Source organism: Dermochelys coriacea, chromosome 5 (assembly GCF_009764565.3).
Source record: "Dermochelys coriacea isolate rDerCor1 chromosome 5, rDerCor1.pri.v4, whole genome shotgun sequence".
NCBI lineage: Eukaryota > Metazoa > Chordata > Testudines > Dermochelyidae > Dermochelys > Dermochelys coriacea.
This window is the reverse complement of record NC_050072.1, coordinates 60,901,766-60,918,218: the sequence shown is the minus strand read 5'-3', so window position 1 is coordinate 60,918,218 and position 16,453 is coordinate 60,901,766. Positions and strand designations below refer to the sequence as shown.

General features: G+C 42.8%; 1 protein-coding gene across 17 annotated transcripts in view; it reads left to right on the top strand.

The window, feature by feature from the left end:
* Positions 1–16,453, top strand: part of FAM172A (family with sequence similarity 172 member A) — a 372,757-nt gene that overhangs the window by 63,478 nt on the left and 292,826 nt on the right. For all 17 annotated transcript variants that reach the window (XM_043514568.1, XM_038403039.2, XM_038403038.2 and 14 more), the window contains one exon: positions 11,222–11,413. In XM_043514568.1, the coding sequence (XP_043370503.1) occupies positions 11,222–11,413 (192 nt within the window). The remainder of the gene's footprint in view (positions 1–11,221; positions 11,414–16,453) is intronic.

The window sequence follows — 16,453 nt, the reverse complement described above, 5'->3', positions numbered from 1 at the left end:
TGCGGGCAGGGTGGTGGGTGCTCATGGGGAGAGCGGCTTGGAGCAGCAGGACACAGCCCAGGCCCAGCAGAGCAGCCGGGCACCCAGGGCCAGGGGTCGGGGGAGCAGCAGCAGCAGGGCTCGTGTCCAGGGCCAGGCGGCAGCACACATGGCTCCCGCAGCGCAGCGCCCCCGGTGGCTGGAGGAGAAATTACATCACTTCTCGGCTGGAGCCCATCAAAGCCTCAGCGCCCCCTGCAGGGAAGCGGGTTAACAACTGGATCTAAAAGTGCTTCAAAATTTAACAACCGGTTCATGCGAACCGGTGCGAACCGGCTCCAGCTCACCACTGGGTATGGCGCGCTGAGGCTGTTGGAGAGGGGGAACAGCAGGAGAGGGGTGGGGATTAGCCTCCCAGTCCAGGAGCTCAGGGGCCAGGCAGGAGGGTCCCGCGGGCTGTAATTTGCTCATCTCTGGTTTAGAGCAACAGTTAGCAGCAGAGTGAAAACTGCAGAAAGCAGAGATTAACATGATCACTGTCTTTCAGTCTCTGCTTGAACAGCTTTCTGTAGCTGCTATGTTGGGTTCGGTCTCTGGGTGGGGTACCTCCCTGTAGGTTCTTTCCTATAGGCCATATAGCTGAAGGAATGGGGGATGTTGCATGGGTACTAGTGCCTTGGGAGGGCTGATGGTGTTTGTGGAAGAATTTTTAAACTTCTCTAATATACTTTAGGACTGTGTTAAGTGTTACTTTTTTTTCTCTCAGTAGGATTTCAATAGTATGTAGAAAATCCATGTGTTGGAAGTTCAGGGTGGCTGCACTTGAAGTTTCTCATCTTTATTTTTGTTGTCTCAGTAACAGACAAAACTGTTATTTTTCTTTACATTTTTGGATTACATCTTCAGCAGCAGTATTGTAGATGTATTCAAATGTAGAATCAATAGCAGTAAGCAAAAAAAGAGATCCATTTCCTCTTCGGGTGATTACACATGTCCATTCCACTTCAGGGGTGGGTGGGTGTGTGCCCCTAGTGCACCAGAGTTGGAGACTTTCCTTTAGCATTACCCTTGAGGCAGTGCATGCACCCTCTACTGCTGTATGATAAAAAGGGCGGAGTGGTCCCACTCTCAGTTCCTTACTACTACCTGTGATGGATAATTGGAGCATGTCAGCTTGCTTCTTCAAGTTTTCTCCCCTTACAGAGATTTTGTTTTTTCTTCTGTAAATAGTTGGTGCTGTTTGTTAGCATAATTAGTTACTTAGGTTAGTATATGCTTCATTTGTTGGTTTTCTTCACTATTTTTGTGGAGTGTCGGTTCCCTCTTGTTACGGAGTGCTGACATCTGGTATAGGTGTATACCTCAGTCCCCGGGATTTAAACCTTGTGTCAGGTGCAAAAAATGTATGCCTCCTTCCACCTGCCTAAAGTGCCTCAGCGAAGGTCACGTTAAGGACTACTGACAAATTTGCAGAAACTAAGCACTGGATGAAGAAAGGCAGGTGAGACTGTGCCATATTATGGAGGTTGCCCTCCATTTGCCTTGTGAGCCTTCCCACTTGGAGATTGCACTGAGTACAGAGTACACAACTGGACACTGTTGCTGAGGCAAGACCTCTGGTGCCAAGGAATTAAGCACAAGAGGTTAAATTTGTTCAAGGAGCTGACACTTAGTTCTGCTAGATGATCATGTTCCCCGGTGCTGTCCACCAATAAGCACTTCGGAGGACAGGGGATAGTGTCCTCTGGCATGGGATGCTCTCTGATACTGGCCTCTTTTCACTAGGGGGTCATGGACCTCAGCACTGGCTGAGATTGACCCTTGCCATGATACTGACTATTGCTGTGCAGCAACATCAGCAACAGGAAAGTCTCTCAGTACTGGTGCTGCCAGAGGGATGTGCAGCAGCACAAGACTTTGCCTTTTGGTGCTGTTCTCCCTGATGGTATTGGAGACAGCTCACCCGGTACTGGTGCAACTTCAGGCCCTGCTTACGGACTTAATTCAGGCTTGTGATCAGCACTCAGGACTGTGTGGGGATAAAACATCAGGGCCTCTGGCGTTTTCTCCACAAGTGCAGTCGAGGGTAAATCTACCATGGGTATCCCTGGTACTAACATCTCTAGAAAGTCATCCCTGCACCTTGTCATCTCCTTGTACTGCACCACCATGATCATCTGACTTCTTGTGTGTGAGTAGGCTTTTATGTCCCTCACTCCGAAGACAGATGACATCACTCTCTTACTCCTTCATTGTGAGTTTTATTGCTGCTACCCACTGGAGGTAAGGAGACATTTCAGAGAAATGGAACCTTGGAGTACTCATGGCTGGGGTACTGTGCTATACCAATGACCCTATTGGAACCAATAGGGCATGCCTCCCTCATGCAGATTCCTCAACCTTTTCGGTCTCCTACTAGGGAACATGTTAACTATCCTAAGGAAGTCCAGGAGGATGTCATCGATACTGAGCAAAGCCTGCAAGATCCACTCTGTACGCTGCATTAGGATCAGCCTTAGTCTCCTTTGCATTTGTCCTCATCCTTACCAGATGAAACTGCAGCTTCTCAGGATACCTCACCAGTCCAAGATGACTACAAGGCTTACTCACACCTTTTAAAGAGAGTAGCTACCCATCTTGATATCCCTACTGAGATGATCCAGAGAGTTCTTGTCGAGACTCCTGGAAATGCTGGGTTCAACAGGGCCTTTTAGAGTGGTTCTCCCTATCAATGAGGCCATGTAGAGCCTACAAGATCTTTATGGCAAACACCACCCTTTCTTCCTCTGACATCCAAAAGAACCAAGAAAAGGTACCACATGCCTTCTTAAGGCTACAAACATTTTTATACCCATACCTTGCCAGGTTCCTTGGTTGTTTTGGCCGTAAATGAAAAAGCATATCAGGGTCATTTGTCTCTCACCTCAAACAACAAGGATGCAAATAAATTAAACCGGTGAAAATGTATTCTACATCTGGTCTACAATTGTGCACTGGTAACTAACAAGCATTATTGACAAGATATGACTTCTCCTTTTGAGATAATATGCTGACGTTCTCAGAAAAGTTGCCAGAGGCCGCCAGACAGGAATTCCAGGCTCTGTTAGAGCAAGCTGGTAGTTTCCACCTTTTTACAAATATACTTTGACAGGGCAGATTCAGCTAGAACCATGGCATCTACAATATCTGTGCACAGATATTCGTGTCTTCAATCTTCAGGTCTACTGCAAGAGGTCTAGCAGATGATCCAGAATCTTCCCTTTGAGGGTCTCATGCTGTTCTCCTAGAAGACAGATAAGATGTTTCACAGTCTTAAAGATTGAAGGCCCACTTTGAAATAGTTGGGAATTTACACTCCTTTCCCTAAAAAGGAAGCAATTCTACTCTGTCTCTGCAGACCTTGTTTCCTCTGAGGCAGTCTGACCAGTCTAGGAAATGAGGGAAAACCATAGGAGAAGACCAGCTCTTCCTCACTTTTCTTCTTCAACTGGTTTCTCTAGGCAGTCGGACAATCCCAGGCAGTCTGTTTGCCTGCCTTGTCAAGGACAGAGTGCCAGATCCAGTTGTTCCAATTTCTCCCTTCCCTGTTTTTCCAACATTTTCCCACTTTCTATTTTCTTGGTCCCCTATTATCACAAGTCGATGAATCCTAAGTATTGTGGAACAGGGATAGTCCATGCAGTTTATTTCCATTCCTCCTTTCCCTCCCCCATCCTTTTTCAGGGACCCTTCTTACCTTCAGGAGGTCCAGTTTCTTATCCATTTGAGAGCTATAGAAGAGGTTTCCTTTCTTCTCTAAGAGAAGAGGTTCTATTCACGTTACTTTCTAATTCCAAAGACAAAAGGAAGTCTCAGACCCATTTTAGACCTGCAAAATCTGAACAAATATGTAAAGAAAAGAAGGTTTCATGCAATTACCCTTGCTTCCATCATTCCTTCCCTGGATCCCAGCAATTTGTATGTGGCCATCCACTTGAAGGATGAGTATTTTCTTGTCTGTCTCCATCAAAGCAACAGGAGATTCCTAAAATTTCTAGTCAGTGACCCCATTTTCATTTTACAGCCCTACCCTTTGCCCTGTCTTCTTCCCCACAAAATATTTACAAAATGGAAATCGTAGGGCTGGTTAAGGTCAGTGTAATCTCTGCTCATCAACAATTGGACATGCTGCAGGAGTGATTAACCCCTTGGACTGATGGATGTGGGAGTTCCCTTTGCCCCTGCCTTACTCACACTGACTCTCATTGAAGCAGTGACTCAGACTGCTTCTGTTGGCTGGGGAGATCACCAAGAAACTAACAAACTCAAGGTCTGTGGGCCCAAGAAGAGTTCAGTCTCCACATAAACGTGTGGGCTGTTCATTTGATCTGTTGAGTATTTCTCCCTTATATATAGGGACAGAATCTTCATCTTCATGGACAACACTGGAGTGATGATCTGTGTGAATAGGCAGGGAGCAGCCAGATCAGGTCATCTCTGTCAATAGACAATACATCTTTGGGAGTTTTGCATCACAAGTGCAATACTTCTCAAAACCTCCCATCTTCCTCGGGCTCAGAACAGCTTGGGGGATCATCTGAGCAGATCATTCAGTTGAGATCATGTTGGTCTCTCACAATGGATTTTGTCAGATTCATACTTCCGACCTGGGGGATCCACCACATAGACCTGTTTGCCACTCATCTCAACAGAAAAGCCAATTCTTTTGTTCTAGTGCAAGACCTCTGATGGATGCTTTCCTGCTCTCTTGGAAAGACAAACTGTTGTACGTCTTCCCTCCCACTCCACTCCTTCCCAGGTGTTGCTCAAGTTCAAGCAAGCTCATGCTTGCATAATCCTCATAACACTCACATGGCTCTCCAGTCTGCTGAGTCTAACTTCCAGGGCTCCTTAGACACTTCCTGCAGAACTCGACTTGATCTCCTAGGACCATGGTTGCCTGCTACATCCCAGCCTGGCTGCTTTCCATCTGACAGCCTGGATGCTCCTTGGTTAATGCCTCAGGAGGTAGTGTTCAGGAAATGTGCTAAACATCTTCCTGAATAGCAGAAATATCTAGGAGATGGCTGCTTACAATGGAAACATTTCTGTTTATAGTCAAAGCAGAAGTGTGTTTTGCCAGTCATGCCTCTATCCAACATGTTCTGGCCTGTTAAAATTGTTCTACCTGAAACAACGACTATTGATTAGTTCCATCAGAGTTCACGTGGAAGCTATTTCTGTTTTTCATCTTTTTAATTGCAGGCTGCTCTGTATTTTCTAATTCTCTGTCACTCAGGCTATGTCTACACTACGAAATTAGGTCGAATTTATAGAAGTCGATTTTTTAGAAATCTATTTTATACAGTCAATTGTGTGTGTCCCCACTTGAGACCATTAAGTCAGCAGTGTGTGTCCACAGTACTGAGGCTAGCGTCGACTTCCTGAGCATTGCACTGTGGATAGCTATCCCACAGTTCCTGCAGTCTCCACCGCCCATTGGAAATCTGGGTTGATATCCCAATGCCAGATGGGGCAAAAAACATTGTCGCAGGTGGTTCTGGGTTCATGTCGTCAACCCTCCCTCCCCCCCCCATGTGAAAGCAATGACAGACAATCATTTCGCACCTTTTTTCCTGGGTTACTTGTGCAGATGCTATACCACGGCAAGCGTGGGGCCCACTCAGTTCACCGTCACCATACGTCTCCTGGGTGCTGGCAGACATGGGACTGCATTGCTACACAGCAGCAGCTCATTGCCGTGTGGCAGCAGATGGTGCATTATGATTGGTAGCTGTCCTTGTCTCCTGGGTGCCCTTGGCCGGCCTCAGTGAGGTCGGTCGGGGTGCGTGGGCAGACATGGGTGCTCCTGGTAGATCTCGGTGAGGTCCGTCTGTCAGGGATGCCTGGGCATAAATGGGAGTGACTCAGGTCATTCTCTTCTTTAAGTTTTATCTAATGGAGATTCAGTCCTGCCTGAAATATTGGCAAAAGGATAGCTCAGTGATTTGAGCATTGGCCTGCTAAACCCAGGGTTGCGAGTTCAATCCATGAGGGGGGCCATTCTACCTCAGGCTGCTCTCCCAGCCAGCAGCACCGCGAGCACCTAGGAGATGACAGCTAGCAGTTGTACTGCACCGTCTGCTGCCAGCCTACCCTTTTGCTCCCCCCTCCCTGCCTCCGTGAAAGCAACGTCCGACAAACATTTTGTGCCTTTTTCCGTGCGGGCACCATATTGCTGTCAACATCATCATCCACCCGCCGCTTCTGCTGCCACTCTGCTCTCCTGCAGATGCCATACCATGGCAAGAATGGAGCTTGCTCAGATCACCGTGGCAGTTATGACCATTCTAAACTCCACACGCGTTATCCAGCAGTATATGCAGAACCAGAACCTGCAAAGGCAGGTGAGGAGGCGACGGCAGCATGGTGAGGAGAGTGATGAGGACATGGACACAGACTTCTCTCAAAGTACGGGCCCCGGCAATGTGGACATCATGGAAGTAATGGGACAGGTTCATGCCGTGGAACGCCGATTCTGGGCCCGGGAAACAAGCACAGACTGGTGGGACCGCATAGTGTTGCAGGTCTTGGACGATTCCCAATGGCTGTGAAACTTTCGCATGCATAAGGGCACTTTCATGGAACTTTGTGACTTGCTTTCCCCTGCACTGAAGCACCAGAATACAAAGATGAGAGCAGCCTTCACAGTTCACAAGCAAGTGGTGATAGCCCTGTGGAAGCTTGCAATGCCGGACAACTATGGGTCAGTCTGGAATCAATTTGGAGTGGGCAAATCTACTGTGGGGGCTGCTGTGATCCAAGTAGCCAACGCAATCACTGAGCTGCTGCTACCAACGGTAGTGACTCTGGGAAATGTGCAGGTCATAGTGGATGTCTTTGCTGCAATGGGATTCCCTAACTCTGGTGGGGCAATAGACAGAACCCATATCCCTATCTTGGCACCGGAGAATCAAGGCAGCGAGTACATAAACCGAAAGGGGTACTTTTCAATGGATCACAAGGGACGTTTCACCAACATCAACGTGGGATTGCCGGGAAAGGTACATGACGCTCGCTTCTTCAGGAACTCTGGTCTGTTTCAACAGCTGCAGCAAGGGACTTTCTTCCAGACCAGAAAATAACCATTGGGGATGTTGAAATGCCTATAGTTATCCTTGGGGACCCAGCCTACCCCTTAATGCCATGGCTCATGAAGCCGTACACAGGTAGCCTGGACAGTAGTCAGGGAGCTGTTCAACTATAGGCTGACCAAGTGCAGAATGGTGGTAGAATGTGCATTTGGACATTTAAAAGCACGCTGGCACAGTTGACTGACTCGGTTAGATCTCGGTGAAACCAATATTCCCATTGTTATTACTGCTTGCTTTACGCTCCACAGTATCTGTGAGAGTAAGGGCAGGGTGGGAGATTGAGGCAAATCGCCTGGCCCCTGATTACGCGCAGCCAGACACCAGGATGGTTAGAAGAGTACAGGAGGGCACGGTGTGCATCAGAGAAGCTTTGAAAACCAGTTTCATGACTGGCCAGGCTACAGTGTGAAAGTTCTGTTTGTTTCTCCTTGATGAAAACCCCCGCCCCTTTGTTCACTCTACTTCCCTGTAAGCTAACCCACCGTCCCCTCTCTCCTTCGATCACCGCTTGCAGAGGCAATAAAGTCATTGTTGCTTCAAATTAATGGATTCTTTATTAATTCATCACACAAATAGGGGGATAACTGCCAAGGTAGCCCGTGAAGTGTGGAGGAGGAGGGAAGGACAAGGCCACACTGCACTTTAAAATTTATTGAATGCTAGCTTTCTGTTGCTTGGGCAGTCCTCTGGGGTGGACTGTTGGGTGCCCGGAGGGGCCCCCCCACCGCACTCCTGGGCGTTGGGGTGAGGAGGCTATGGAACTTGGGGAGGAGGGCAGTTGGTTACACAGGGGCTGTAGCAGGGGTCTGTGCTCATGCTGCCTTTCCTGCACCTCAACCATATGCCGGAGCATATCAGTTTGATCCTCCAGTAGCCTCAGCATTGACTCCTGCCTTCTGTCAGCTGACGCTTCCTAACATCTTCAACGCGCCACTTATTATCTTCATCCTGCCACCTGTCCTTGTGTTCATATTGTGCTTTCCTGGACTCTAACATTGTCTGCCTGCATGCATTCTGCTGGGCTTTTTCAATGTGGAAGGACTGCATGAGCTCAGAGAACGTTTCATCACGAGTGCTTTTTTTTTTTCGCCTTCTAATCTTCGCTACCCTCTGGGATGGAGATTATAGGGGGAGCGTTGAAGCATTTGCAGCTGCGGGAGGGAAAAAAAGGGGAGAGCACTAGTTAAAAAGACGCATTTTAGAGAACAATGGGTAGACTTTCAGGGTGAACCTTGCTGTTAACATTACATAGCACATGTACATTCGGTACAAGGTCGCATTTTGCCTCTTGTATTGAGGGTCTGCCGGTTTGGTGTGAGAGATCACACACAGGGCTGGCGGGCAGCAGAATTTGGCTTGTAGGCAGCCATGGGAAGCCACAGTTTTTTGGCTTCTTTAACCTTCATAACTTGTGGGAATGGTTTCTAACGGCAACACCCTCATTTCCCATACCAAACAGCTGTTGGGTTGGCCATTTAAAATGGGTTGGCAATTTAAAAGGAGGGGCTGAGGTTTTCGGGTTAACGTTCAGCACAAACCCAATTAACCCCCCCCCACACACCCAATTCTCTGGAATGATCATTTTACCTCTCCCCCCGCCATGTGGCTAACAGCAGGAAAGATTTCTGTTCAGCCACAGGCAAAAAGCCCAGCAGGAACCATCACCTCTGAATGTCCCCTTAATAAAATTCCCCTATTTCCACCAGGTGACCATGAATGATATCACTCTCCTGAGGATAACACAGAGAGATAAAGAAGGGATGTTGCTTGAATGCCAGCAAACACCGGGACCATATGCTGCCATTCTTTATGCAATGACTTCAGACTATGTGCTACTGGCCTGGCATGCGAAAGTGTCCTACTATGGACATACATACATAACTACAGCGTTAACTGAGGAGTTACTGTACTGACTCTAATTGTTAAACTAAACTTTTTTTAGTTTGCTGAGTTTATTTAATTTGTTTAAATGAAAGAGCAGAGTTAAGATCATAGTTAAACGTTCATGAGCACATCTAAAACTGTGAATTGTTAATAGATACAAATTGCTTTATGCTGTCTCACTCTGACTAGAACTAAATGGTATTGTAGGCTGATTTGTCAATAAAGTGAGGTTGTGCACAAAAGTGACCTTTATGTGCATTCCTTAGTGAAAGCTTCATTTAATGAATTATTGCTGTTTGAAGACAAATTGGTTTGAAGAAAAGTTTCCAAATGTAATTAAGTTGACAAAGGGAATAAGGTTCACCCCCCTTCTGTTCAGCATTAACCTATTTAAAAAGTGTGTACTGGTTAATATTATGCCTTCTAGTGCATGTGATTAGTGCAGTGTATTAAAGTGTACACTAAATTACCCTTTTTTCAATTTACATTTTCATCTTAATTGTGGCTATTTCTATTTTCTTAAATGTTCAAATTGTTTGCAAAACTCAAGTTCCCCTTACTAGATATCATTTGAGAGCTAAAATTTTGCTTCTCCCACTCCCAACATGGCTGCAATCTTCTTTTTTATATTGTTGTTGTTGTTAATACTGTCGTTTTTTGTGATGGTAGTGCCTAGATGCTCCAGCCAGGATTAGAACCTTGTTGTGCTATGTACTGTACATACATATTGCAAGCTCTTTTGGGTAGGGATTGTCTCCTATTGTTTAACTAGACTAGACAAAGAAGAGAAGTATATTCCCTATTTTAAAGCGGGGGAACTGCAGCTCCATTTTTCCCATAATTGTATGCTGTTTGGAGGCAGAATGTATGTAACACAACAGGAGTAAGGTTTTGAATCAAAGTAGGAGCTATAATTGGGTGCGACTCTGAGCTTTACTCAGGTGAGTGGTCCTTACTTACACAGGCCATCTTATTAACTTCAATAAGACTGCTTGTATGAGTAAAGACTACTTTTACTAAGAAACGTTTTTGTAATACCATGCTCTTTGAATTTTGAAAGGATGAAAGAAGGCACATACAGAAGACAAACTGACCTGATACAAAACTTCTAGCTGTATCTTAATTGTTCAGAAGCTTTTGTATTTTGTCCTAGAGAAGCAGAGGTCCCTGTTTCTTCAAAGGTCATCGATTTGCTGTATCCTGCCCCCAAACATATGGGTCTGACTTGCACAGTCACACAGGGAAGCAAGGTGATACCAGGTACCCCCCTTACAAGCCTGCATCAGTTACAATGCTGTGGGAGAGTAGCTCACTGCATTCCCTCCTCCCCTGCTGCTTATTATTGTGGGCAGAATGGAACAAGGAATAGGTGGGACCTGTGGCTCTGCCCCCTCAACATTCAGGTCAGCGTAGTTGTGCTGGTGCTTTAGTAGTTTGCACCAGGTACATAACTGGTGCAGTCTGCTTCCCCAGCCTCCAGAGAAAGGGGGACATTGGATGTCAGATTGTGGCTCTTTGAATCACAATCTACTTCTCAGGCTGTTCCTGAGGCAGCACAACAATGCCCTCACTCAAAGCCACTCTAGTCCAAAATTGGATTCCTGTATTTTTTGTGTGTTTTGTATGTAGATACCTGTTCTCTTAAGTTTATAATGGACTAAATATATGATACTGTTTCATATTTGGATTATTAGCTATTTATGTGGTGGGAACTGAAATGGAAGGTTAGGACTTTTTCACTTTTATATATTTTCTATATGATCTATTGTTGCTGCTTCTGGCAAATAAGATGTGACAAATTACTTTTTTTTTCTTTTTTTCTCCCAAGTAGATCTTTTGTGGGCTTTATTTTCTGTCAGTAAATTTATGTGACCTTCTAAATTCTGTGCCTTTTACTCTTTGTACCTTTCATACTTTAAAGCTTAATCATACTTCCTACTTCTATCTGATGCAGTATAAGTGTTCTTAGTTGTAATGTATTGTTTTGCTTTTCAAATTGGATTGCAAGGTCTTTAGGGCAGGTTTTGTGTTTATTCTTTGTTTGTATAGCATCAAACACAGTGTGGTTTTTAGGTGCTAACATAACGCAAATAAATAGTAGTAATGATGTTTGTGTATAAATTCCAATGCTACTTTATAATTGCAGCTGTTAGGTTTTCTTAATATGTTTGTTGATGCACCAGAATGTTTTTTTTATTTTAAAATTTATTTTTTTTTAATTTCAGGTAGATGCTACTGAGAGTGAGCCAAAGAGTTTTATCTTTATGAGTGAGGATGCATTGACAAATCCAGATAAACTGATGGTTTTAATTCATGGTAATGGTGTTGTCAGGGCAGGTCAATGGGCTAGAAGACTTATTATAAATGAAGATCTGGACAGTGGCACACAGATTCCGTATATTAAGAGAGCTATTGGGGTAAGTATGTATATGAACAACTGTCAATAATCTGTGACATTTTTGTTAAGTTATATTAAATGTGTTCCCATAAATTCATTTTATTCATGATTGGAATGTTTTTGTTGCCTTATTTTCAAAACTTTTGTCTAATTCTTTCACTACAAGAGAGAAACTTGTGATTTAGTTTTGCGTAAGACTGTTGTGGTGGCACTGTAGTTTAATTTGGCAGCTAGAGTGATAAAACCCTTAAAGGAAGAAAAAGAAATATAAAAGAAAGCAATCCAGAAATTAGTTTGGATTTCTTTTACATTTCATCAGATTTATGTGTTCATTCAAATGTCTATTGTAAACCTCGTGATAATGTGATCATTTTAAATAAACCATAGCAAGCTTTCTTAAGCTTTTACTAAATGTTTTTGGTGGGGGGAAGGTGCCACCTCTCCTCAGTCAAACAAGTCTCATTCTGACAACAGCTCTGACTAGTGATTTGTTCTGCTTCACATATTCATACCTGAAAATATAAAACATTTACATTTTGTGGGCAGTATGGTAATTGACTTTCCCTATCCCAGGCACACAAAATGGTATGGATACATGTAGTAACACATGGGAAAACAGTATGCAATTTGTGCAATATTTGGAACATTTCTAAATTAAAATTCTCACTTGCACTTTGTTAGCTGAATTAAAACTTTCTGCAATAAACATCTGAAAATCATTATAAGGGTCCCAACTTTTTTCTGTTATTTCTACATTAAGTTACATGTATTATTATTGCTCATCACCAAATTAATGTCTGTCTTGTTCATCCCTGTTTGGTTATTACTGCATTGCTAATTACATCTGTAATTTTTGCAGTGGGCCAAACTTTTTATTTATTTATTTATTGAATTATTTTTTTTTTTTTTTGGTAATGTAAAGTGATGTAGTGGCAAAAATGTTGGATGTAATTAAACCAAGAGCAGTTAGATAGGCTGGTGTAAAACATTTGTAGTATATCTGTTGCAATTAATTTTATTCTGTGTTGCCCAGTTTACTGCTGAAATGTTGCACTTGGTGAAATAAAAATAAAAAGGAGGATTCTGACAATGTGACATTGGTACATCCCTTCTTTCAGCACAGACTAAAAGTTTTTTATTTCAGTCAAGGAGCTAACTTTTTAATAGGTTTTGATCTAAGAGTTGAGAATTCTGTTGAAAATGTAACATTTTTTCTTTATCTGTTTTTCAAGAAAAACACAAAACAGTGCAATGAGCAAAATATTTTAATTAATGAAAAAATTATTTTTTTATATTTAAAACATAAGGACAGAAGAATTTAAAGATGCACACCTATTGCTTTATGCTTTTAGTTTGTCATCTTCCTTTATTAATTTAGTTTTAAATGTATAATCCTCTTACCTGTGATAGTAATAGCTACTAGCATAAAAAGAACATAACACGTACACGTTTGCTTTTACTGAAAAAGTTGGTAAATGTATATTTAGATAAAATATCTTTAAATAAAACTGCTTGATATAAAATATTAGAATAGATTGCATTAACTTTTGATATATTAGCATACTTTAATCTTTTTAATGAGGATGAGGCACATCCAGTTAGGCCATAATTTTTACACCAGTCCAGCTCCTCTCAAATCCAGCTCCTCTGAAAGTATTTGGAATCATTCAGGTTGTGCCCCAGGAAAAATAATACACAGATAGTCATATGATCATATCAGGTCTGCTGAATGCTCGGATTCTCTAATCAACTTTTCCAGTACAGCCAGTCATGCATTTTTAGGCACAAGGCCTCCATTTTGACATCTGTGGAACAAAATATATGATAAAAAAGAACAATGTTTGGGAATTTCCTCAATCTGATATGATGATCCAGTTCAGGTGGATTGTATATTATGAAAAACTAACATTTCTCCTGTCAACACAATAAAAAGATATTCCACCTCAGCCCTAAGAAAGCATGTTGAAATTAGGTATCATAAAGCCTATCAAATTCTCCTAAAAACAGTTAATATGGTGCATCCAGTCGAGGCTTGTTTCTATTAAAAACTATATAAATTAGAGAACACATCATTTTCCTGGGTGTCACTTTTACTGAACTGGGTCTTCAGTAATTTGAGGGCCAAGATGGTGTCTGATTTAAGTGCTTCCAACTGTCAGAAAATGATAGTAACTGCTTTTCAGATTAAAAGGCCCAAATGAAACTTGTGATAGTGATTGCTTCAGATACTACGTTTCCACTCTAGACTGTTGTTTTGGCCTTGATATTTTATTAACTCTTCCAACAAAGGAGAGGTCTCATCTTTAATGAAACATGCAGAAAATGTTTCCTTTATAGGGGAAATTTACAGTGCTTTAGAAGGAGATATATATTCTCTGAAGCTTATATCTTTCACATCAACGTACTAAATGAATCTACTGAGGATAATAGTATCCAAGGCTTGAAAATTCCACTCATTTATGGGGAGTAGGAAACTAGTGTGAATGACTTCCAACAGCTTCCGCAGAATCTAGGTTTTCCTTTTTAAAATAATAATTTCCAGGCCTTGTGCTTGTGAAAATAATATTTTAAATGTTGGCTGAGCATAAACTCGTGCTGGCCTCTCTCTACTTCAACCTCCATCTCTGCTGCTCCTTACAGATGTTCCAATTCCAGTTTAAGTGAAAACCGAACAGAGATGTCAGTTTTTGGTTTTGCTATTCAGCACCCTGTGGTCAGCATGCAAGGATCAGATAAGTTTCACTGTATATGAGAAAGCTCTAAGGAACAGTAGAGGAGGGGAGGACCCAAACACAGAGGCTGGGGGAAGAGCTGAGTAAATAGAAACTCTGACCTCATAGCCAGAAAGCTGAGGGAACACAACAGGAGGCTCTGGCACAAGATGGAGGAAACAGGTAAAGACGTGTCTTCTCCATTCCAGCAGACTGGGGGAAAGGGGGTGAAGGTAAGGGATTAAAATTTATCAAGCCTATAATGGCTGGGGGCTGACACAGAAGATGAAAACCTCAACCAGAGCCTTGGGAGAACACTCTAATAGGAATCCCAGCAGACAGGGAGGTGGTTTTCTTCTCATCTGAGTGTTGCCTCTAGATAGTGCCCCTGCCTCTATCTTTTATCAGTCTTTGGTTAATAGGTTTAATCTTTTGGATATGAGGTGTCAGGTAAAATTTCCAAGCCCCATGTATATAAGAGAGGAAGATTAATTAGAACCGAGAAGAGTCGTATAGGAGAAAAGACATTTTGGACGGAGATATGGAAGAGGAAAACAGAAAATACAGGTGATGAGCTCGAGAACTAACTGTGGGGAAACAGAGAGGAAAAAGTGTGTAGATGGTGAGAGAAGGAGAAAAAAATAGAGGTTTTAAAGACAGCATAGGAAAAATACACCAAGATCTACGTTAGGAAAGTAAGTGAGTTGGCCTTGTGGAGTACACTGAGGATAGAAAAAAGGGTTAAGCAAAAGCAAGAGGGACTTAGTTAAGATTACAGTAAATCCATTAAGTGGAAAGTTGATTGACAATGGTGTTACCATTACAGTACAGAATAAACATTCCACAGCTGTGTTGTTCATTCAAATTGAGGGGCATAATCTTGGGAGGCATAGGCAACACCAATCTTTCACCCTGGTAATTAGGCTTATTCCCTGGGCTAGTAGATGATGGGTAATTATTTTTTAGCCCAGATGGCATCCTAACACCATTGTAATGTCATGGGTACAGCTATTTCAGGACTCTGCAGCATTTCTTACTCTCTCACTGTAGCTAGGTCAGAGATCCAGCAGATAAGCTTTGAGTTTTCATAGCAGTTAAGATAATTCATATGGTAGTGACTTAAGGGCACACGTACAAATACATATCAGTGAAAAGGTAGCACGGTTTTGGCAGTTGACTAAGGTGACTAAGAGTTGCATGGCAGGCAGTCTGAACATTGAGTCTTAGCCTGTGTGCAATATCCCTCAGGTGGCACGTGACCAGGATTAATCACCGAATTTGGTTCGCTGCTTGGATCATCAGCTTCCCCGGCTTGGGCTGAGTGCTGGCTGGGAGTATGACTTGAACGCTGATCAATGCGCCCCTGAACACTGAGTTAGGGGATATGTCAGCCATGCAGATGGTGGTACTGTCAAATGATGCTACAAAGATATCTGAAAAAGTATGGGAGGAAGCTGAAATTGATTGTTTCATGGAGAAGTGGTCCTTCTGTGCTGGTCAGATAAGCACTTTCAAGTGCTTAAGGTCTACAGAGTGAAGGAGAAATTAAAGTTGGTTTAATAGAGTAGGAAGTTTGCTCCATGGGAAAAGAGGGAAATCTGGACATTGAACAAAAACTTGGAGTACTCATCATACCACTGACCGCCTTCTGTATCTTTGGAAACTTTTAGGATACTTGTTTCCTATAATCTCCATAGTCCTAAGGATGCTAAAGAAAGTGAATAATACACTTCATCAGTTTGGACTTTATTTTAGTTTCTTTAGAAATGTCCAAGAATTATTTGGTAGTTTCTAGAAGAGCACTATTTTAAATTTATTTAGAATATTTATCTAGGGTCATCCCTAACAGGAATAATAGCACAAGCACAGTAGTTTCTTCCTTCATCAAAAGAGGGCTGGCTAACTCCACTTTGGAATCTGCAATATAGGTCCTGCTTATTCATGGATGTGAGAAATAGAAAGGAAATTGCTTATATAAAATTTTGGCTTTCTTCACTAAAACTAATTTTGGACTTCCAACCAAGTATAGAAAAGGAAGAGTTGTACTTTTCACTGGAAATTGTGAAGAAGGGGAGGATGTTACAGTTGCATAAGATTTTGTTTGTTTTATAACTGAGGCCTGGGCTACGCTGGGGGGTGGTTCGAACTAAGATGTGCAAGTTCCACTATGCTATTCGTGTAGCTGAAGTCAAAGTATCTTAGTTCGAGTTACCTGGCCATCCTCACAGCGGCGAATTGACCGCAGCGGCTCCCCTGTCAACTCCACTTACTCCTCCTGCTGAGGTGGAGTACAGGCGTTGATTCAGGGATTGATTTATCGCATCTAAATGAAACACGATAAATTGATC